Here is a 24628-nt window from a genome sequence, read left to right as displayed (position 1 = left end):
CAGAGCACCGGGGGAATGGGAGTGAGGTATGTGTTGCTGGTTGTTTTCATGTATATGGGATATTTGTATGCATATAGGAGGCTATGTGGGGCTCACACTGTATATAGGAGGCTATGTGGAGCTCACACTATATATGGAGGCTATGTGGGGGCTCATGCTGTATATTGGAGGCTATGTTTGGGCTCATACTGTATATTGGAGGCTATGTGGGGACTCATACTGTATATATAGAGGCTATGTGAAGCTCACACTGTATATGGAGGCTATGTGGGGGCTCATGCTGTATATTGGAGGCTATGTTTGGGCTCATACTGTATATTGGAGGCTATGTGGGGACTCATACTGTATATATAGAGGCTATGTGAAGCTCACACTATATATGGAGGCTATGTGGGGGCTCATACTGTATATTGGAGGCTATGTGGTGGATCATACTATGTATAGGAGGCTACTTGGGGGCTTTTACTATACATAGTAAACTATGTGGGGGCTCTTATGGTATATAGGGGGCTGTGTCTGGGCTCAAACGATATGTAGGGGGATGTCAGCATACTTAATTATTTTTAATATTAAGTTATACAATTAATATTAATATAAATAAGTATAATATGTTAATAATAATGTTGAGCAGAATTAATTTCAGCCTATTGGTTCGGCCCTCCATAACAGTCAAGATCTCTCATGTGGCCCCTCCGTAAAAATTAATTGCCCACCCTTGCTCTAGAAAGATAATGTGCTGTTCACACTGCATTCAGGAGTTCTGCCTGAATCCTCCTAAAATGGGATTTATACAAACTCCATACAAGGCTATAGACACAAAGGGAGTTCAAGTGAACTTCAATTCTTTTTCTTTTTTTTTAATTGTCCGTCATTTCAGAAAATGTTTTTGTGCCCGTCTGTATAGAGGGACACTTTAAAAAAACATGTGCTGAGTTCACTTGAACCCCGTCTGCATTGTTGCATTCTATGGCTAGGTCACAGATTAGTCTGAATCCTGTTTTTAGTGTGATTCAATCAGAACCCCCGAACACACTGCAGAAACTCAGTGTGAACAGGGCCTAATACTTGCAGCACTGTAGAATTATTTCTGACACTTTTTGTAAGCTTATCAACAGGAGCTGAGGAGCAAGAAAGCGCAATAGGGTCTTAATCTATAGCAACAGATATGTTCGTAGGGAGTGCTTGTTCACCTGATGAGCTTGTGAGGCCCACAACAATATCAAAGTATTAGTAGACCAGCTCCTGCAGAACCAAGGGTCGCAAAACCACGAGATAACTGTAGAGGAATATTAGGTGGTTTTTCCAGCAAGAAGGATCTATGACACACAAGGATTAAAGTGCTGAGGTTTTATTATCGACGCGTTTCGAAGTTATCAAACTTCTCCTTCAGGATATAACCAGGAACCCCTTTGATAATAAAACCCCAGTATTTCAATTCTCGTGTGACCTGGATCCTTCTTGCGGGACTTCATCAAAAAACTCCTAATATTCCTCTACAGGTTTTGTAAGTTTGGCATAGATTAGGCTGGATTTGCTTCGTAAAATGAAAATATGTGATTTGTATGGTCTCATAAACTACTTTGTACTAAGTACTATATATACATATTTATATTTGATCTTAAAATTTGGTGTAGGTTGCCAATAATAAAAATAAATAAATAAAAGGTCCAGCTGACTTACCACCATGTGCACGGATAACACGGTCTGTGTGTAGTAGGAAGAAAATCGAAGAAACTTCCAGCTCCCAGAATCCATTAAAATTGAGATGGCATTATTAAGTATTCCAAAAAGATATGAACAAGACACTGGTTTAGAGAAGCAACGCGTTTCAGATCACCTATGATCCTTCTTCATAAAATCAAGATGCTTTTGTTCCACAAAGATATGAACAAGACACTGGTGTAAAGATGCAACGCGTTTCAGATCACCTATGATCCTTCTTCATAAAATCAAGATGGCTTTTTGTTCCACAAAGATATGAACAAGACACTGGTGTAGAGATGCAACGCGTTTCAGATCACCTATGATCCTTCTTCATAAAATCAAGATGACTTTTGTTCCACAAAGATATGAACAAGACACTGGTGTAGAGATGCAATGCGTTTCAGATCACCTATGATCCTTCTTCATAAAATCAAGATGACTTTTGTTCCACAAAGATATGAACAAGACACTGGTGTAGAGATGCAACGCTTCTCAGATCACCTATGATCCTTCTTCATAAAATCAAGATGACTTTTGTTCCACAAAGATATGAACAAGACACTGGTGTAGAGATGCAACGCATCTCAGATCACCTATGATCCTTCTTCATAAAATCAAGATGGCTTTTTGTTCCACAAAGATATGAACAAGACACTGGTGTAGAGATGCAACGCGTCTCAGATCACCTATGATCCTTCTTCATAAAATCAAGATGACTTTTGTTCCACAAAGATATGAACAAGACACTGGTGTAGAGATACAATGTGTTTTGCATCACTTTTGATCCTTCATAAAATCAAGATGGCTTTAGCAAGTGTTCCATAACCATATGAACAAGACACTGGTGTAGCAACGCGTTTCGGATCACTTATGTCTTGCTCATATTTTTATGGAATTCTTAACAAAGACATTTTGGGTTTTAATGAATCCTGGGAGCTGGAGGTTTCTTTGATTTCTTCGATTTAGGTTACCAATAATCTACTTATTCATGGATCAAATGGGCTCATTCACACGTCAGTTTTTTTCATGCGTGTTCTGTCTGTGAACTTGTACCTATTATAGTCTATGGGGTTGTTGTTATGTCTGCGTATTTTTGTGGACTGAGTGGTCCACAAAAAATCACGGAGACATGTCCAATTTTGATCTGACTCAAAAGTAAAATCACTGACGCATGAATGAGGCCTACCTTAGAAAGCCAGCACAAAGCTTTCACTGAAGCTTTGAGGGGATATCACAATCTTTTCCTATTCATTTATGTCTCCACTGCTCCTGGTTAATTGCTTTTAACCCATTAGTAATAAAGACAATCCATATTGAGGTTTGTGAAGGTTGGTCACAGCTTTTATTTTGAACGATTACATCAATCTTTGCCAAAATGAATTGCGTGCTCATGAATAAATAATTATATTCCATTTAGATTAAAGACAGGTTTGTATAAGTACCAATACTAATCACAATGATCCCAGAGGCCTATGTAACGAGGCATTCTTTTAACCCTTGGCAAGTTGCACTCTGACTACATCTCCAACATGACCAAGTTGGACAAATTAATCATAACTTACGCCACAAAACTTGCATAAATTACACCAGCCCCTGACTGGAGTAACATTTCTGGTGGAGATGCACAGCAGATGTAAGAAGAACCAAATTATTTAAGAGGCACATCTATCTTAATTAATTTGTCACATCTTACTCCAGCACTCTGATCATCTGTCACCAGGTTTTTCCTACCCTATATGAGAGCAGCATGATGTAGGGCAGAAACTCTGATTCTAGGAATGCGTCACTTACTTTACTGCTTGTTGCGGTTTTGATTAAAAACTTTTCTCTGACGCAGATCTAGCAGTTCTCTGAATGCTGAGCACTGTATAACCACACCCACATCACTGATTGGCAGCTTTATGTGTACACTGTGCATAGGCAGAAAACAGCCAATCAGGGGTGGGGGCGGGGTTAGATTACCAAGTAGTTCCCTAGGGGTAATCTTCTGCTAATAAGAGAGTTATTATATGAAAAGTAAAATAATACACTAAGTATTCTAGTAAGTGACACATCACTGGAATCACTGTATTTGTCTCTACGTTATACTGCTCTCAGATTAGGTATCAAAAACTTGGTAACAGATTCCCTTAAAGAGTAAGTAAACCTTTATACTGTAACTTTTTTGTACATTTTACACGCATGCTGTCATGGGTTACCGCGACAGTGTGGAGCCAAAAGATTACAGAGTCTGATTGCTCCTACTCCAGTGCTGAGAAGAAGCATTTATACTTCATTTTAATGGTGTTTAATATTTCTGGCAGAACAGGGGTTAAATGGCCATGTTGGAAATCTCTTTGCTCACAGCTGAGCTCAGTTAGCCACTCCTTTCCCCTTTATAATCTGGGCTCTGTTGCAAAAGCTTGTCAGAGCTAGCATTTGTTGCATAGCAAACGGAGGGAGAGGTGTTCATATGAGGAGAGTTGGAGGAGTTATCTGTGACTGTTGCTTGGTTAGTATGTTTGGTAATTCCCTATCCTTCTCTATTTTGGTTTATTCCCGTACCTCCACACCCCGATGCATTCCTCTGTTATATGTGAGTGATATTTTGAATTCCTGGAGTTTTCTGTTAACCCTTGTCTGTGTTGCCTTGTTTGTCAGTTTGGTGTACTATGGTGCACAGTAGCGTCCCTCTTCCCTGGGTGAAGGAAGAGAACAGACAGAGGGCTGACTCAGGAAATAAGGCAAGGGTGAAGGCCCCGGCATCTTCACCTTCAGACGTATCCTGGGGAATAGGGCGTGCTAAGGCGCCCGCTAGTGTCAGGAACAGGGAAGGAGCCCCTGGTCCCGGGTCACCCAACACCTGTGTTGTGACACTTGCTATTTTAATTCCAGTTCTTGAGACCCCCAAAAATTGTTCAAAAACCACACAGAGAGATGTGCAGCTCAGCAGACAGGAGCTCCCAGCTCCTTTGTGAGCATGCATATATAGCTGAGTATGGAGTTAATAGCAACTGTAGGATCGGGACCCTCAAAAATCTTCTTGCAATTAAAACTGCAGTAAATACTTACTCTATAAGACTTGCATACAGAAAGCCAATCTTCATGAATTCAGGCCTTACTTTTGACCTCCACATCAACCAGACTTTTTGTAAGCATTTTCCTGTTTGCATGATCAAATAGAGGAATGGCCAGGTCTGCAGTAGCCCCAAGTTCTAATATCTTGAGCTCCTGAGCTTTGGTGGAGATCTGGAACAGTACCCATAGCAAAACCTAATAGTACCATATTAATCCTTAAAGGATCACTAAAGCTAGAAATTAATATTTAGTAAATATAGTTGTCCTCACTGTTTGCTAGCCTGTAGCATTTTCCTGGAATAGACAGCCTTGTAGAAATCAAGCAGAAAACATAGGGGTTTAATATCCATTTGATCAGTTCTATTTTGAGTGGTGACAAGGAGGTTGAGCATAGCTATTTTTTGATCTATCTCAAATAGAGCAAAGGGGAGAGGCTTCTGCTGCAGCCAGTTATACAGCCATACACGGAACAGTGAGGAAAAGGCAAAGAAGACATAAATGATCTCTTGAGATACACAGAGAAGATTTCTTTATACATTTCTCAGTTTTAACTGTAATACGAGACAATGTATCAAATAAAAAACGGCAATTACAGTAAAAGGGTTACCCAGATCTTTAACAAAAGTCTGCAGTTTCCCTCCATCACTGCAGACTTATTCATCTTCACATAGCACGTTGTTTGGATTCTCCGAACAGAGACCAAGCAGTCATGTTTCTACAAATAAGCGATATGAAAGCTCCCAACCACATTCCAACTAGACGTGTGCTGTCTCGCTTATCACAAGTGGCTGGACATGTCTAGTCGGAATGTGGCTGGAAGAATACAAATCACATACTTGTGGTCACAGGACTGCTCATCTTAGTTCTGGTACTGGAGAATCCTCACAGCATGTAGTGTGACTAAACCTGGATGGCCCTTTTAAGGGAAAAAAAATTGCTGGCATCATTTTTGTTTTGTTAGTGTTCCTACAATACAGCCTTATATGTTGGATCTATGCCATTCTCAACTGACTTGGAATATAACACATCTTCCAGCAAGCAAAGCTACTGTTATCAGTTCTTGTCTTGCTAAATTAATGCAGGAAGGTAGAATCAGTGCACGGTAGAATCTGACTTCAATGACTTAGACCAATGTAATCTATAAAATACATGGGAATATATTCACTTTTTTACTTAATTCTTTTTGCTCTTACTGTTCATTTGACTTCCGTAAAGAGCTGGCTTCAACATTGCACCTGGCACTCAACGGGAATCCAATCCTACCACTGTTTTCAGTGTATTATGTCTTTTATTTAGACCAAAGCATGAAAGCAATGCTACACTTGGAGAATATAAGAGCTCCTAGTTATTTACCTTCCATTTTCTGAATTAATTTGTATCACATACAATATGTAGACACAAATCAGTAAGTAGTAACTAGTATACCTCATCTCCAGCAGAGTATGGCTGTTATAGTCAATGCATGTGCCAAAAACATCACAGTTATTAATCATTGGCACTGCTAATACTATATTGACAGAGTCTTAGGTGACAATTGATCTTCTTAATTGAAGCATATTTAAAATCCTGATAAATTGGCTGGGAATTTCTGAAACATCAAAGTTTTTTTTTTGAGCACCTTTAATTATGGCATTTAAAATGGTGTCAGATATATCTGATACCATGTGATACTGTCACTTTACAGGAAATGATGGGTCTTGGCGTGGTGTTGGTGATATGAGGACAACGATGGGTCTTGGTGTGGTGTTGGTGATATGAGGACAACGATGGGTCTTGGCGTGGTGTTGGTGATATGAGGGCAACGATGGGTCTTGGCGTGGTGTTGGTGATATGAGGGCAACGACGGGTCTTGGCGTGGTGTTGGTGATATGAGGGCAACGATGGGTCTTGGCGTGGTGTTGGTGATATGAGGGCAACGATGGGTCTTGGAGGGGTGTTGGTGATATGAGGACAATGATGGGTCTTGGAGGGGTGTTGGTGATATGAGGGCAACGATGGGTCTTGGCGTGGTGTTGGTGATATGAGGGCAACGATGGGTCTTGGCGTGGTGTTGGTGATATGAGGGCAACGATGGGTCTTGGCGTGGTGTTGGTGATATGAGGGCAACGATGGGTCTTGGCGTGGTGTTGGTGATATGAGGGCAACGATGGGTCTTGGAGGGGTGTTGGTGATATGAGGACAACAATGGGTCTTGGCGTGGTGTTGGTGATATGAGGACAACAATGGGTCTTGGCGTGGTGTTGGTGATATGAGGACAAATATGGGTCTTGGCGTGGTGTTGGTGATATGAGGACAACGATGGGTCTTGGCGTGGTGTTGGTGATATGAGGACAACGATGGGTCTCAGAGCGGTGTTGGTGATATGAGGACAACAATGGGTCTTGGCGTGGTGTTGGTGATATGAGGACAACGATGGGTCTTGGAGGGGTGTTGGTGATATGAGGACAACGATGGGTCTTGGCGTGGTGCTGGGGAGATAAGAGGACAACGATGGGTCTTGGTGTGGTGTTGGTAATATGAGGACAATGATGGGTCTTGGTGTGGTGTTGGAGATATGAGGGCAACGATGGGTCTTGGCGTGGTGTTGGTGATATGAGGACAACGATAGGTCGTGGTGGGGTGTTGGTAATATGAGGGCTTTATGCCCGTGCAGGCTATCTTCAGCCGATAGTGTTGGCAGGCCAGGTCCAAGAATCCCACAGATTAACAAAGGAGACCTCCGTTCATACATGGAGACTTTACTGAACTTGATAGTGGTTATGTGGAAGGGATAGCAAGTAATAATGATAATTTTATTTCTATAGCGCCAATATATTCCGCTGCACTTTCCATTTTAGAGGGGGCTTGTACAGACAATAAATGACATTACAGAATAACAATAATCACATAAACAGATACCAAAAGGTCTGAGAAGCAAGCTTACAATCTATGGAGGAAATAAGGGAGACTCAAAAGGTGGGTGGTAACACTTATTTGTATTGTACGGTCCAGCCATCAATATTAAGTAGGGTGTTCACGTAATGCTGCATAAACCGGTCACCAACTAGTATATGTACGGACACAGATGGCTATTAAATGCATGTAGTGTGTATGAACAGATGATACAAGGGACTTGGCTTTGAAGAAATTATATTATGGACAAAACATGGACAGTTAGATAAGTATGTTGAGGCGACAAGCTAGTCTAAAGAAATGTGTTTTTAGGCCTTCCTTAAAACTGTGGGTATTGGGAAGGAATTGAAGTGTCCTGGATAGTGCACTTCAGCGAACTGGCGCTGCTTGCTAAAAGTCTTGGAGATGGAAATGGGAGGTCCGGATTATCGAGGATGTTAGTCTTAGATCATTAGCAGAACACAGGGCATGGTTAGGGTGGTAGACTGAGATGAGAGAGAAGATGTATGATGGTGCTGAAGCACGGAGCGATTTGTGGGTGAGAGAGATGAGTTTATATTGAACTCTGTAGCGGATGGGCAACCAGTGCAATGACTGGCACAGGGTGGAGGCATCAGTGTAGCGGCTGGCGAGGAATATGATCCTGGTCGCAGCATTCAGGATTGATTGGAAAGGGGAGGTTTTAGTAAGAGGGAGACCGATTAGTAAAGAGTTGCAATAGTCCAGAAGAGAATGAATAAGAGCAACAGTAAGAGTTTTTGCAGAGTCAAAGGTAAGAAAGGGGCTAATTCTAGAGATGTTTTTGAGGTGTAGACAACAGGAGTGGGTGAGTGATCGGATGTGGGAAGTGAAGGCGAGATCTTATTCAAGTATGACCCCAAGACAGCGGGCTTGTTGCTGGGGAGTAATGGTGAAACCACACACGGAGATTGCAATATTTGGAATAGGTAAGTTAGTGGAGGGAGGAAACACAAAAAGTTCAGTTTTTGACAGGTTAAGTTTCAAATACAGTTAGGAAATTATGTTAGAAATGATGTTAGAGACAGCAGAAAGATAATCACTGGTGTTTTGTAACAATGCAGGCATGATGTCAGGAGTAGAGGTGCATAATTGGGTGTCATCAGCTTAGAGATGGTACTGAAAACCAAATCTACTGATTATTTGTCCAATAGGATGAGGAGGGGGCCTAGGACTGATACTTGAAGAGCCCCCAACAGAAAGAGGAAGAAGAGCCAGCAAAAGATACAGTGAAGGAGCGGTCAGGAGATAGGAGGTGAACCAGGAGAGAACGGTATCCGGTGTACATAGTCTTAAGTACGTTTCCTACATACAGTAAGAAACATTTACCTTGTCTCCACAGTCCTTATCAGCAGGTCTTTCTACCTGCTCGGCGGTTCTGCGTCCTCTCACTATGGACGCCCTGAATCTACCACTCGGGAACCCCACTAGTACCATGCACTCAGTACTGTTTAGGTCCGCTACCTTCGGTGTTTAGCAGGCTCAGGGTTTCTCATGACACGTCATCCTATCCAAGGACCACTTAAAGGTGGAAGGCCACACTGTCTCTTCAGTAACTCTATCTTTAGGATCTCCCTATTCCTTGCTCCAGTCTCTTCTTAGCTGTGGATCGCCTCTTGGCAGCACTGCACGCTTGTTACTCTCCAAACTCTAACTCTTATCTCACTAACTATCAGGAAGCAGTCCGCTTTCCCTGGCAGTATCCCCTCCCATTGTAGGCTAGTCCTAACTCTTACATATTGCTTACCCTACTGTCTGTTGCTGGGCAGAGCTTCCCTATTAAAATGCTATACTAACAGTACTTATACTATACCTTACTCTATCACATTTTATAATACTATACACTATGCATATTACACTTTCATTGCTTATCACACTCTATACATTACACATTACCATATCACAATATATATAAAAGACGAATAACTTTATTCACACTGTCTTACAACGTGATTGGTGGTTTCAGGGTTAGAAACGTGACAGTACAGTCCACCACTCTTACAGTGCCATTTTAGATGCCATGATTAAAGGTGCTTGATGCAGCAGAAACACTTTGGGGTTTCAGAAATTCCCAACCTATTCTGGGTGTTATCAGGATTTTCAATATGCTTCAATAAGGCTTCTTTTACACTTGCCGCATTTTTTGCGGCCCATCTTTGCAGGCCTTTTTTGCGGGCCGTATCGTCGTAATTTTCCTGGTCTGCCTCAAAAACAGGCCACAAAAATCTTGCAGATCAAAGTTTTTCTGGATTACAATGGTAGGGAAAAAGTAGGGTAAAAAAAAAAACGTCGATCTGCAGAAACGGAATTAACGGTGCGCTGCAAAAACAAGCTTCCGTTGTTGTTGCGGCCACATTGATTTTTAATGGGGCCCGTGTCCGTAAGCCTTGAAATATATCGAACAAGCTCGATATTTTTTCAGGGCCGTAAATACGGCCCTCACGGCCTTACGACGTACGGCGCTCCTACAAATTTTTGAAGGCCGTTTTTGCGGCCCATAGAAATACAAAAAAACACAGCAAGTGTAAAACCAGCCTAAATAAGATTTTATGATCGTGCAGCTAGATTTCCCTTTGTTACTTTTACATTACTGGTGTCCTGGCAGTGACAATCTCCGTGCTCCAGACTGCATCTAAGCATCAAATGGTGAACTGGATTTTTTTCATTTTATAAATGACAATTGACAAATAAGTACAGAGGGATCAAATCGATTTGCAGTACCTGCTCCATTGGCCTTCTGACGTAGCCCAGAGAACTGCCTCCTATCTCACGGCATCAACAGCTCTTCTTTTGATTAGCTGGCCTGTTGCAACATCATCATTGTTACTTGACAAAAGTGTGAAATCGCACCAGGCGGCTAATCGAAGAAAGAACCGCAGATGCCATCATGTAGGAGGAGATTCATAATGCTCCCATACAGCAACAGCACGTTACACGTGTGGTCAATGGATCGGGTCCTGTGAATCAATTCACACTGATATTTTATAGCTAACAATATGTGGATTGTGCATTTGAGTAGTATTTATTATTATAGATATTATTATTAGTATTTATTATGCTTTCTTATATAGCGCCATTAATTTCACATTGCTTTACAGATATTGTCATCACTGTCTCCATTGAGACTCACAATTTAAATTCCCTATCAGTATGTCTTTGGAAGTAGAATGACCGGTACTATTATATGTGTACGGGTATATGTGGATGGCTCATCTTGTATTGGCAGTGTTACGTCTGCCAATCCTGCACTGGCAGTGACATATAGGTGGTAAATTTGTATGGTCACTCATACGTGGCTGCCGACAGGATCTGCACTATGTTATTGATAATGTAAATTGATTGGGATAGCTAAGTGGTCGGAACTATTAAATGAGCGATCAACTGCGGTCGGCACAATTCTGTTACTGCCATTACTTTGTGCCGATTTATTTATATGGTCTGCAGCATTAGGTCACTTTCACACATCTGTTTCCAATTTTTTGACTGTCAAAAACTAATCATTATTCTCCCATGTGTCATCCATTTTGTTGCATCTCTTTTCTTTTTTTTCTCATCTGTTTTTAAAACTTAAAGGGGTTTTCCCACAAACAAAGTTAATTTTAAAGTTGATTTTAATCACTAGATCTTGGAATAATAATAATTTCCACAATTGGATGTGTTTAAATAAAATGTTCCTGTGCTGAGATAATCATATAAATGTGCCCCTGCTGTGTACTGTGTAATGGCTGTATCTGACCGTGCAGGAACATCATCTGATCATACAGTACAGACCAAGAGTTTGGACACACCTTCTCATTTAAAGATTGTTCTGTATTTTCATGACTATGAAAATTGTACATTCACACTGAAGGCATCAAAACTATGAATTAACACATGTGGAATTATATACTTAACAAAAAAGTGTGAAACAACTGAAATTATGTCTTACATTCTAGGTTCTTCAAAGTATTCAAATTATTGATTTAGGACTTACAGGCAGATGTCACAGTTATGAGAAAATATGCATGTTCTTCCTCAAGTTTTCCTGAGGTTGAAAATATATGTCCCATCAATATCAGACCTATACAAACCCCAATATTCATAACTTCCCATTGGTACTGAATCGACTGGCTGCAGATGTAAGGTTTCCTCTGAGATAACAATAGTTACTTCCAAAGGTGTTAGATATTCGCATCCCTTCCTTTCAAATCTTAGACTCTATGGCTGTTTCCCCACAAATATTATATATCCTTTTTCAGTAACCTGGATACTGCAGAGAGTCTGGGCTTCAAAAGTAATTTTAATTTGATTTGTTACTTCCCAGCTATACGTAATTTCCTCACTTCACCATTGTTTATTGTGCAATTCTACATCAAGTAGGCTTATATTGCAAGTTCCTTGAAACCATGATGTTGGACCCCTATCATGTAATAATGTCCCCCATCCTATAATAATGTCCCCCGTCTTGGACCCCTCCTGTAACAATATCCCCATCATGCATGTAATAATGTCCCCCATCCTGACCCCTATCCTGTGACAATGTTCTTATTTTTGTCATAATGTCCCCAGTTCTATAATAATGCTCCCATCTATTAATAATGTCCCCCATCCTGGCTACGTTCTGTAATAGTGTCCCCAACCCTGGCCCTATCCTGTAATATTGCCCTCTGTCCTGGTTCCCACCATGTAATAATTTCTTTAGTCCTGGCCCCTATCCTGTAATAAAGCTCCCCACCATGGCCCCTTACCGGATTAATGTCCCCATCCCGTAATAATGTCCCCTGTCCTGTAATGCTGTAGATAAGCCCCCGATGTATCCTGAAAGATGAGAAAAAGAGGTTAGATTATACTCACCCGGGGGGGTCCCGCTGCGGTCTGGTCCAATAGGCGTCATGATCCGGGGCCTCCCATCTTCTTACGATGACGTGCTCTTCTTGTAGTCACGCTGCAGCTCCGGCGCAGGCGTACTTTGTCTGCCCTGTTGAGGCACCGGGAAAGGTCAGAGAGGCCCAGCGCCGGCGCACTGCAGTACTTTGCTCTGCCCTCAACAGCCAGAGCCGGAGCGTGAATACAAAAAGAGGATGTCATCGTAAGAAGATGGGAGGCCCCGGACCGCAACGCCCATCGTACTGGGACCGCCCCTGGGTGAGTATAATCTAACCTCTTTTTCTCATCTTTCAGGATACATCGGGGGCTTATCTACAGCATTACAGAATGCTGTAGATAAGCCCCTGATGCTGGTGGGCTTAGCTCACCTTCGATTTTGGGGGTGACAGGTTCCTTTTACGTGCCCCTTGAAGGGGTTATTCAGTCTTGGGATCAAGTCTGTAACTGCAGACTTGTGAAGCCATACAGCTTGCAAAGTGCACCCTGCCTGGATTCTCTGGTGCTGTCGGTCATGTGACCACAAGTATGCAATTTGCATACTGTCAGCCACTTCTAACTAGACGTGTCTGGCCTCGCTCAATACATCTGCATTGAGAGAGACTGTGCACGTCTAGTCGGCATGTGACTGCATTTTCCCATTAATTGTAATAACCTTTCCATATTACAGATTGACGCAGTACACTTTCTCCTAGGTAAAGGATGCATCCAGATTGCTGAACTAAGCAGACAATCCCTCCCCCCCCCCACACACACACACACACAAAGTTATGTTACACATAGATGCCATATGCAGAATCGGAAATGGGTTTAACATTAATAAGATCAAAATTTTTGTGAATCAGCCGATAAGAATTAGAACCTAGTGACAAGTGACTGCAAAGAATGTTGACTACTCCTGAATCATTGGGAACCATAATTATTTGTGAGCCTGGACCCAGTATTGATCCTCAGATACTGTACTGGCTATGTACAAAAAGGAAATAAACTCAATTTTGTAAATGAACCAATGGATTTGATACAGTTGAAATCTTATTGCACGTGAACAATAATGATCAAGATGTCGCTGGAACATTTATTGAGTAATTAGTCTGAAATGACAAGTCTGAGACGGTCTTTTATTTTTCCCTAGGTAATTTTAAGGGTGTGTGCAAACAGATTGACCACTTTCCAGAAGATGCAGACTATGAAGCAGACACTGCCGAATATTTCCTACGTAAGTCTTTACATCTGTGTTTGTCTGGCTGCCTTTTCTTGTTAATTAGTACTGTAATTCATCTCACTAGCTATTATCGAAAAATTCAACCAGAATGACCGAAACATCTTCATTTTGAGCAATTTCAGGCTTTCACCCAAATAAGCCCATTTTTGATTTCACACACTGACAGCTTTCACATGGCTACTGTATATCTGAGGTCTGTATTGATTTTGCACCAAATCTAAGGCTAGTTTCACACTAGCGTTTTGAGGAGCTGCGGAGGGCTGCGGACTTCCTCCGTGAAGCCCCGCCCTCGGCTGCACCTCCGCCGCTAGCTCCGCCTACTTCTGCAAGCGGCCTGCGTACCTATCTTTAACATTAGGTACGCAGGTCGTGCCGCTGTATGCGGATACTTCCGCATGCGTCGTTTTGACGATCCGTAGAAAAAAACAAATTGCTACAAGCTGCGTCCTACGCTGGTCGCCGCATCGTCAACCAGATCGAAACGCGTTGCTTTTTCTTCCGTATCCACTGTAACTATATCCACTTTGTACAAGGACTTTGCATTTTAAATGGAAAAATAAAGAATTGGAAATTTTAAAGGAGCTGGAACTACAAACCTTTTTTCACATATTGGTTTGAAAGGAAAACCCCCATCGGCATTTTCCTAAAGTTACTCCAGCTTTGAAAACTTGGCGGCTGCTCTGGCGTCTAAGTGACGCCATATGGACATACATTCAGCTCTCATTCAGACATCCATTTTTTTTACGCACTTGAAAAAGCTCAGAAAAGGATGATGTGATGCATCTCAGGATGCCGCTTGGTAAGATGTGATGTGTGTTACATGATTACAAGATGCTGACTTCCTCCTTACCCCTTGTCTCCACAGAACCAGCAGATACTTTCTTGTTTGGCTCCTTGTTATGCTGCTCTCAGATTAGGTGTTAAAATCCTGGTGACAGATGACTTTTAAGGGAGTCTGACGGCAGTGTTGACCCTGCAAAACTACCAACAGTCCTACACAGGAGACATATAGCGGTGTTTAAAGTTGCTTTTATGTAGTGTTGTAGCAGCAGCATAAATGAGTGAATACAATGGCACAGTGGATACAGTTACTCACTAGTATAACACTATCATCTTTTAGTTTTCCTTTTACTAGTTAAATAGCACTTGACAGCTGATGCACGCTGACGGAAACCATGGGCAGCATGAATCAGAGACCGGCTCCATTATTGCATCCATGTACGTTTCACTCTGCAGCATTTCAGAGAACACCTACTTCTATAAAAGCCGGCTGAGGATAAAGTGACTAGGACGACTAGTCACAGAGGTCTGTCCCTGTTAGGTTCTCCCCAACCTGCTCCCTTAACCCAATGTCTGTGTATAGGTAGTAAGTCTAGGGCATCGGAGCAGGGAGAAGCAGCCGGGGACCTGTCTTTAGGATTAGTCGCTCTAATCACCTTTTTCCCGGCCACTATTCAAAATAATTTTTCCTGTAATGTATGGATGCAATAAAGGAGCCAATCACTGACTCATGCTGCCTGTGGTTTTGGTGGCATTAATCAACTGTAAGGTTCCATTTAAACCCTGATATCAAAATCTTAATGTTCTGGAAACTGAAGTGTATACAGTCATGGCCAAAAGTGTTGGCACCTTTGTAATTATTATAGAAAATGAAATATTTCTCCTAGAAAATTATTGCAATTACACATGTTTTGTTATAGACACATTTATTTCCTTTGTGTGTATTGGAAAAACACAAAAAAAAATGAGAAAAAAAGCAAATTGGACATCATTTCACACATAAAAAACAAAAATGGGCAGGACAAAATTGTCATCTTTCCAAAATTGTGGGTAATCAATTTTGTCTCAAGCATGTGATGCTCGTTCAGACTTACCTGTGGCAAGTAACAGGTATGGGTAATATTATTATTATTATTTATTTATATAGCACCATTAATTCCATGGTGCTGTACATGAGAAGGGGTTACATCAAAATACAAATATCACTTACAGTAAACAAAACTAACAATGACAGACTGGTACGGAGGGAAGAGGACCCTGCCTTTACGGGCTTACATTCTACAGGATTATGGGGAAGGACACAGTAGGTCAAGGGTTGCGGTAGCTCCAATGGTGTTGAGGTGGCCGTGTGGTCTTTACAGGCTGTAAGCTTCTTTGAAGAGGTGGGTTTTCAGGTTTCTTTTGAAGGATCCAAAAGTAGTGGATAACCGGATGTGTTGGGGCACAGAATTCCAGAGGATGGGGGATATTTGGGAGAAGTCTTGGAGGCGATTGGGTGAGGAGCGAATAAGCGTGGTGGTGGAGGAGAGGAGGAGGTCTTGAGAGGACCGGAGATTACGTGAGGGAAGATATTGAGAGATTAGTGTGGAAATATACAGAGGAGAAAGGTTATGGATGGCTTTGTAGGTCAGTGTTAGTAGTTTAAACTGGATACGCTGGGAAATTGGGAGCCAGTGAAGGGATTTGCAAAGAGGGGAAGCAGGAGTGTAGCGAGGAGAGAGATTAATTAGTCGGGCAGCAGAGTTAAGGATAGATTGGAGGGGTGCGAGAGTGTTAGAAGGTAGGCCACAGAGGAGTATGTTGCAGTAGTCGAGGCGGGAAATGATTAGGGCATGCACGAACATTTTGGTAGAGTGTGGGTTGAGGAAAGGACGGATTCTGGAAATATTTTTGTGCTGGAGGCGATAGGAGGTGGCGAGAGCTTGGATGTGCGGTTTGAAGGACAGGGCAGAGTCACGGGTTACTCAGAGGCAGCGGATTTTGGGGACAGGGGAAAGTGTGATTTCATTTATTTTGATAGATAGATCAGGTAGGGAAGATATGTGTGATGGAGGAAAGATAATGAGTTCAGATTTGTCCACATTGAGCTTGAGGAAGCGAGAGGAGAAGAAGGAGGATATGGCTGATAAACACTCTGGGATTCTGGAGAGCAGAGAGGTGACATCTGGGCCAGAGAGGTAGATCTGAGTGTCATCGGCATATAGATGGTACTGGAAGCCATAGGACCTTATGAGTTGTCCCAGGCCGAGTGTATAGATTGAGAAGAGTAAGGGTCCTAGGACAGAGCCTTGGGGGACTCCAACAGAGAGGGGGCGAGATGAAGAGGTAGTATGGGAGTAGGAAACGCTAAATGTGCGGTTGGCAAGGTATGAGGAGATCCAAGATAGGGCAAGGTCTTTGACCCCAAAGGAAGAGAGGATCTGTAGTAGGAGGCAGTGGTCAACTGTGTCGAAGACAGAGGACAGGTCTAGGAGGAGGAGTATAGAGAACTGTCTGTTAGCTTTGGCTGTAAGTAAGTCGTTAGTAATTTTGGTCAGGGCAGTCTCAGTGGAATGGTGGGGACGGAAGCCAGATTGTAGGTTGTCAAAGAGAGAGTTAGATGCAAAGTGAGAGGAAAGTTCAGCATGGACGTGCTGCTCAAGGAGTTTGGAAGCAAATGGGAGCAAAGATATGGGGCGATAGCTGGACATACCGCTTGGGTCAAAGGATGGCTTTTTGAGGATAGGTGTGATTGTGGCATGTTTGAAGGCAGAGGGGAAGGTACCAGAAGTTAGTGAAAGGTTGAAGAGTTGGGTTAGGGATGGGATTAGTGTGGTGGTGAAGTTTGGGAAGAAGGTGGGATGGGATGGGGTCAAGTGCACAAGTGGTGAGGTGTGATTTGGAGAGATGAGCAAGCTCCCCTTCAGAGATTTTGGAGAGTGAAGTTATGGGGTTTGGGAATTGGTCTCTCATACAAAGGGGTTGTGGTGGTTGGACAACAAAGACTTGCCTTGTTTGGTCTATCTTATTTTTGAAGTGTGTGGCAAAGTCCTCGGCAACGATTGGGGAACTCGGAGGGGGCAGTGGTGGGCGGAGGAGGGAGTTAAAAGTGTTGAACAACTGTTTGGGGTTGTGGGATAAGGAAGATACGAGCGTTGTGAAGTACGCCTGTTTAGCAGAGGTGAGAGCTGATTTGAATGCCAGTGTTGCTTGTTTGAGTGCAGTGAAATCATCTTGCGAATGTGTTTTCTTTCAATGCCGTTCTGCAAATCTCGATACTTGCCGAAGCTTTTTAGTGATGTTATTGTGCCAGGGTTGTCTATTGGTTCGTCGCACTCTGCTATGCATGACAGGGGCGACCGTGTCAATAGCTGATGCAAGAGTGGCATTGTAGAAAGCAGTGGCAGTGTCTGTGTCGTGGAGTGAGAATATAGAGGACAGTGGTAGATAGAGTCAGAGAGTGTGTGGGTGTCTAGGTGTGTGAGGTTCCTGCGTGGGTGCGCATGGTGCTGGACATGGGTGACAGGTGAGGAGGACAGGGATGAGAAAGTGAGTAGATGGTGGTCAGATAGAGGGAGAGGGGAGGTTGTGAAGTTAGATAGGGAGCATAAACGAGTGAAGACCAGGTCTAATGTGTGTCCATCTGTGTGGGTGGCTGAGGAGGACCACTGAGTAAGTCCAAAGGATGAAGTAAGGGACAGGAGTTTGGAGGCTGCTGACTGGTGGGTGTCAATGGGGATGTTGAAGTCACCCATGATGATGGTGGGAATGTCAACAGACAGAAGGTGAAGGAGCCAGGTGGAGAATTGGTCAATAAAGGCAGTGGTCGGGCCTGAAGGTCGGTATATGACGGCCATTTGTAGGTTGTAGGGGGAGTAGATGCGGACAGAGTGGACTTCAAAAGAGGGGAGGATAAGGGAGGGTAGAGGTGGGATTGGGTTAAAGGTACAGTTGGAAGAAAATCACATGTGAAAATCACATCTGAAACCAGATAAAAAGGGGAGAAGTTGACTCAATCTTTGCATTGCTGGAGAGTTCTGAAGTGGCAGCAATGAGTCTGGATCTAAATCCCATTGAACACCTGTGAAAAGATCTTAAAATTTCTGTTGATAGAAGGCGCCTTCACATATGAGAGACCTGGATCAATTTTGCAAAGAAGAATGGTCCAACATTCCAGTTGGGTGGTTTAAGAAGATTGTTGATGGTTATAGGAAACAGTTGATTGCAGTTATGTATTTCAAAGGGTGTCCAACCACATAAAAAGTTGAGGGTGTCAGCAATTTTGTTCAGACCATTTTTGGCACTTTGTGTGAAATTACGTCCAATTTGTCTTTTTTATTTTATTTTTTTGTGTTGTTCCAATGCACACAAAGGAAATAAACGTGTATTTTCTGTGAGAAAAACTTCATTTTCTGAAACATTTTCAAGGGTGCCAACACTTTCAGCCATGACTATATAGATTGTAAGGGTCCCTCTCTCCTGTAGGCATTAAGCGTTAGGTAGCATTCACACAGACAATGCAGTTTTGATCCAAACACGTGCAGTTTTTATTACTTTCCACAAATTGCACCATTACAGCACCAAAACAAACTCATAAACATAAATCCCTAGCCTTGTCCAGGCGATAACTAAACAGAACAGGCCCTGGACACTCATACATGGCTGAGCTAGCCCCAGCCCGTCAAACACAACAGCTATTGTCCATTGTAACCACTGATTCTTGCAGTTCTCTGCGCACAGCCTGAGCATTTAAAGGGAATCTTTCACCAGTTTTTTCTACCCCATCTAAGAGCAGCATCAAGTAGGGTAGGAGCAGAGACTCTAATTCCAGTATTGTGTCTCTTACTAGGCTGCTTGATGCAGTTTTTATAAAATCCCTTGATCTAGCAGTGCTCTGAATGTTGAGCTTTGTATAACCCCGCCCACACCACTGATTGGCAGCGTTCTGTTTACAATGTGATTATGCAGAACAGAAAGCTGCCAATCAGTGGTGTGGGCGGGGTTATACAGAGCTCATGAATATGGAGGACTACATGCCAGCAGGTTTACTAGTCCTCTAGTGATTTCCCACTGCTGAAAAAGAAAAAACTGTAGCAAGCAGCTCAGTAAGCGACACAATTGCTGGAATCAGGGTTCCTGTCTTTATATCATCCTGCTCTCAGATTTGTTGACAAAAACCTGCTGACAGATTGCTTTTTTCACCCTGCAAATACTGCTAACAGTTCTAAATAAGAGACATATGGAGGTGTTTAATGTTACCTTTGAATAGTGTTGTAGCAGCAGCATAAATGAGAAAGTAAAGTTACAATCCGGCATTTGCATCTCTCAGAAGAGTTCTCTGGGCATTACCAGTGACTATAGTGACTCCTAGATGAGCACTACAGCAAACTCACAAGAGCATAGTATGGAGGTTGGAGGTTTGGGATCACTTACTGTAACTCCAAGATGGAAAACTCATTGAATGATAGATACCACAGGATGGATAGACATGTTAATGATATGCAAATCGTGAAAAAATGGAAACAAAATGTTCAGAACACCTTGGTTTATTCAGTATGGAGTATTAGCGCCATGCGCAGAAACCCCCGCATTTACACGTCTTGACTGCTATAGATAAGGTTAGTAATGGTTTTCTGAGGAATGTTCTACCATGATGAATGCTCTTGCAAATTATCAAAACCCAACGGAGGCAGCTCCCTGCGTAGTTGCCGATCAGTGACGTCCCAGATGTGTAAGATGGGAGACAAGTCGGGAGATGAGGCTAGCCATGGTAGCATGGTAAGGCCATGCAGGCTGCTCATAGTAGCACGAGCAACATGTAGCCTTGGATTGTCATCTTGAAAAACTGCTCCTGGGACACTTTGGAAAAATGGCATTGCCAAACGCCGAGATGTTAGTGTACCAAAAATGAAGATTAGAGGGGTCCGTCTACAGTACATTATCCCAGGAGTAGGACCAGAGTAATATTCCCTTGTGAAGACTTCTTCATGGCACTGCCCACGTAGTCTCCAGACCAATCTCCAGCTTTCCCTTGTTAAGTAAATAGTTAATAAATGTTTGTGCTGGATTACCCCTTTAACAAATGTATACTGAACACCAATATTAGATATTTACACGCTAATTAGACAGTTTGGATATTTACGTGTTAATGAGCATCTTGTATTCATCTGTTAATGAGCTGAGCTTTCCTAAGTATTCGCATAAGTCACAATTAGAATAGAATACAGCCACAATAAGATCCATCGGCAGCCGCTAGCTTGCTTGTTGATGTTTTCCACATAGAAGCACTTTTTTTTTCCTGCAAAGAGGAAAAACAAACTGAAAAATAAGACAAAACAGCACAAAAGTTAATGAAGATGTATTATAGGGACAATGTTAATCAAAGGCAGGGCTTCACATTAGCTCCTGATTGTTGTATTGCATTATAGGAATACAATACTAAATACATATTATGCAAGAATATATATATATATATATATATATATATATATATATATATATATATCATAGAGGCTGATCAGACTATATATATACATATATATATATATATATATACATATATATATATATATATATATATATATATATATATATATATATATATATATATATATATATATACTGTATATACACTCACCGGCCACTTTATTAGGTACACCATGCTAGTAACGGGTTGGACCCCTTTTGCCTTCAGAACTGCCTCAATTCTTCGTGGCATAGATTCAACAAGGTGCTGGAAGCATTCCTCAGAGATTTTGGTCCATATTGACATGATGGCATCACACAGTTGCCGCAGATTTGTCGGCTGCACATCCCAAAGATGCTCCATACAAGGCAGGATGGATCCATGCTTTCATGTTGTTTACGCCAAATTCTGACCCTACCATCCGAATGTCGCAGCAGAAATCGAGACTCATCAGACCAAGCAACGTTTTTCCAATCTTCTACTGTCCAATTTCGATGAGCTTGTACAAATTGTAGCCTCAGTTTCCTGTTCTTAGCTGAAAGGAGTGGTACCCGGTGTGGTCTTCTGCTGCTGTAGCCCATCTGCCTCAAAGTTCGACGCACTGTGCATTCAGAGATGCTCTTAGGCCTACCTTGGTTGTAACGGGTGGCGATTTGAGTCACTGTTGCCTTTCAATCAGCTCGAACCAGTCTGCCCATTCTCCTCTGACCTCTGGCATCAACAAGGCATTTCCGCCCTCAGAACTGCCGCTCACTGGATTTTTTTTCTTTTTCGGACCATTCTCTGTAAACCCTAGAGATGGTTGTGCGTGAAAATCCCAGTAGATCAGCAGTTTCTGAAATACTCAGACCAGCCCTTCTGGCACCAACAACCATGCCACGTTCAAAGGCACTCAAATCACCTTTCTTCCCCATACTGATGCTCGGTTTGAACTGCAGGAGATTGTCTTGACCATGTCTACATGCCTAAATGCACTGAGTTGCCGCCATGTGATTGGCTGATTAGAAATTAAGTGTTAACAAGAAGTTGGACAGGTGTACCTAATAAAGTGGCCAGTGAGTGTATGTATATATATATATATATATATATATATATATATATATATATATATATATATATATATATATATATATATATATACATACACAGTGGGGAAAAAAGTATTGTGCAAGTTCTCCCACTTAAAAAGATGAGAGAGGCCTGTAATTGACATCATGGGTAGACCACAACTATGAGAGTCAAAATGAGAAAACAAATCCAGAAATCACCTTGTCTGATTTGGCAAGATTTATTTTGCAAATTATGGTGGAAAGTAAGTATTTGGTCACCTAAAAGCATGCAAGATTTCTGGCGCTCACAGACCTGTAACTTCTTCTTTAAGAGGCTCCTCTGTCCTCCACTCATTAACTGTAGTAAAGGCACCTGTTTGAACTTGTTATCAGTATAAAAGACACCTGTCCACAACCTCAGTCATGCTCCAAACTCCACTACGGTGAAGGCCAAAGAGCTGTCAAGGACATAAGAAACAAAATTGTAGCCCTGCACCAGGCTGGGAAGACTGAATCTGCAGTAGGCAAGCAGTTTGGTGTGATATCAACTGTGGAAGCAATAATAAGAAAATGGAAGACATACAAGACCACTGATAATCTCCCTCGATCTGGGGCTCCACGCAAGATCTTACCTCTTGGGATCAAAATGATCACAAGAATGGTGAGCAAGAATCCCAGAACCATACGGGGGGACCTAGTGAATGACCTGCATAGAGCTGTGACCACCGTAACAAAGGCTACCATTAGTGACACATTACGCCGCCAGGGACTCAGATCCTGCAGTGCCAGACGTGTCCCCCTGCTTAAGCCAGTACATGTCCGGGCCTGTCCGAAGTTTGCTAGAGAGCATTTAGATTATCCAGAAGAATACTGGGAGAATGTCATATGATCTGATGAAACCAAAGTAGAACTGTTTGGTACAAACAAAACTTGTCGTGATTGCAGGAGACAGAATGCTGAGGTGCATCCAAAGAACACCATACCTACTGTGAAGCATGGGGGTGGCAACATCATGCTTTGGGGCTGTTTCTCTGCAAAGGGACCAGGAAGACTGACCCGTGTACATAAAAGAATGAATGAGGCCATGTATCGTGAGATTTTAAGTGCAAACCTCCTTCCATCAGCAAGGGCATTGAAGATGAAATGTAGATGGGTCTTTCAGCATGATAATGATTCCAAGCATACCGCAAGGGCAACAAAGGAGTGGCTTCATAAGAAGCATATGAAGGTCCTGGAGTGGCCTAGCCAGTCTCCAGATCTCAACCCCATAGAAAACCTTTGGAGGGAGCTGAAAGTTCACCATAATTTGCAAAATAAATTTTGCCAAATCAAACAAGGTGATTTTATGGATTTTTGGGTGGTAGGAACCTGTGCTGGACTAGCCCCCTCCTGAAGAACTGCATTGTTACCAAAGGAGTAAGATCTTGGACCTTTGCAGGGCCTGAGGGGTAGTGAGGAATCTTTGAGGTCCCACAGGCCTTACCATAATGAGAATACACTGAAAATTATCACGGGAGCAGCTAGGCCTCCTGCAAGTATCGGGTCATACCATCCATCAGTGTGTCTGACAAATGCTGATCCCACAATGATCTTCACTGCCCCAGATGCTCCTAAACTGAAGCTCTTCTCCTCTCTGAGGGGAGCAATAACAGGGAGAGAGCATGCTGACAATGGTTGTTTTGATGTTTCCTGGGGGGTATGCTTTTTTATCCCCTCTAAGTTACTGCCTTGTTATGATTGGGCAGCAGCATAGAGGAGAAAAAATAAACAAACTCAGAGAATTAGATCTGTTACCGCCCTCTTGGTTGAATGGGAATTTTATATATTGAGAACCTTGAACTTCAGGAAGCTATAGGTCCACAACGCAGTGACAAAAAGAAAAAAAAATTAGCCCTTCAGCCATTTTTATTTGGCTATATAGTTTAAAATATAAAATGTAGTGAAAGCTCATCTTTAACCAGAACCCTTCACACTCTTAGGTCTTTATCTCCACACGGCGCCTTGTTCTTCAGATAGTTCCATCAGGTATCTTTCTTTGGTATGGTTCTATTTGAATGCATGGTCCCCCCTTCGAATGCCCCCTTTCTGAAACATGCTCGGGTCTTTAAAATCCCTGGTTGATATAGTTATCTGTTCTCCCCCAATTAAAGACACAGTCTGACCATCCAGATCAAAGAACTTTTGATGCTGACATTGGATATGCAATATGCAAGAAAATGGTGCTAACAGTTCTATCAATGAGTTGTTGTACACATTATATCTGCAGTGTAGAGAAGTATTATTCTCATTCCCGGCCACATTCCGACTAGACGGGTGCCGTCTTGCTCAATGCCGATGTATTGACTGATGCTGGAAATAGTGTACTCGGGATCTGGCTGGGACCATGCATATAATCGGGATGTGGCTAGGACCATGCAAAAAGTCAGGATGTGGCTGGGAATATGCATATAGTCAGGATGTAGCTGGGAGTATGCATATAGTCGGGATGTAGCTGGGAGTATGGATATAGTCGGGATGTGGCCCGGAGCATGCATATAGTCGGGATGTGGCTGGGAGTATGCATATAGTCAGGATGTGGCTGGGAGTATGCATATAGTC

At 42.4% G+C, this 24628-nt stretch overlaps 1 protein-coding gene across 1 annotated transcript in view; it reads left to right on the top strand.

Annotated features, from left to right (window-relative positions):
* CACNG2 (calcium voltage-gated channel auxiliary subunit gamma 2) overlaps window positions 1-24628 on the top strand; it is a 130620-nt gene that overhangs the window by 92629 nt on the left and 13363 nt on the right. The window contains exon 2 of the mRNA XM_077278803.1: window positions 13667-13750. Within this exon, the coding sequence (XP_077134918.1) occupies window positions 13667-13750 (84 nt within the window). The remainder of the gene's footprint in view (window positions 1-13666; window positions 13751-24628) is intronic.

This window comes from Ranitomeya variabilis, chromosome 8 (assembly GCF_051348905.1).
Source record: "Ranitomeya variabilis isolate aRanVar5 chromosome 8, aRanVar5.hap1, whole genome shotgun sequence".
Classification (NCBI taxonomy): domain Eukaryota; kingdom Metazoa; phylum Chordata; class Amphibia; order Anura; family Dendrobatidae; genus Ranitomeya; species Ranitomeya variabilis.
Note: the sequence above shows the minus strand (reverse complement) of the source record. Positions and strands in the feature narration are given on the sequence as shown.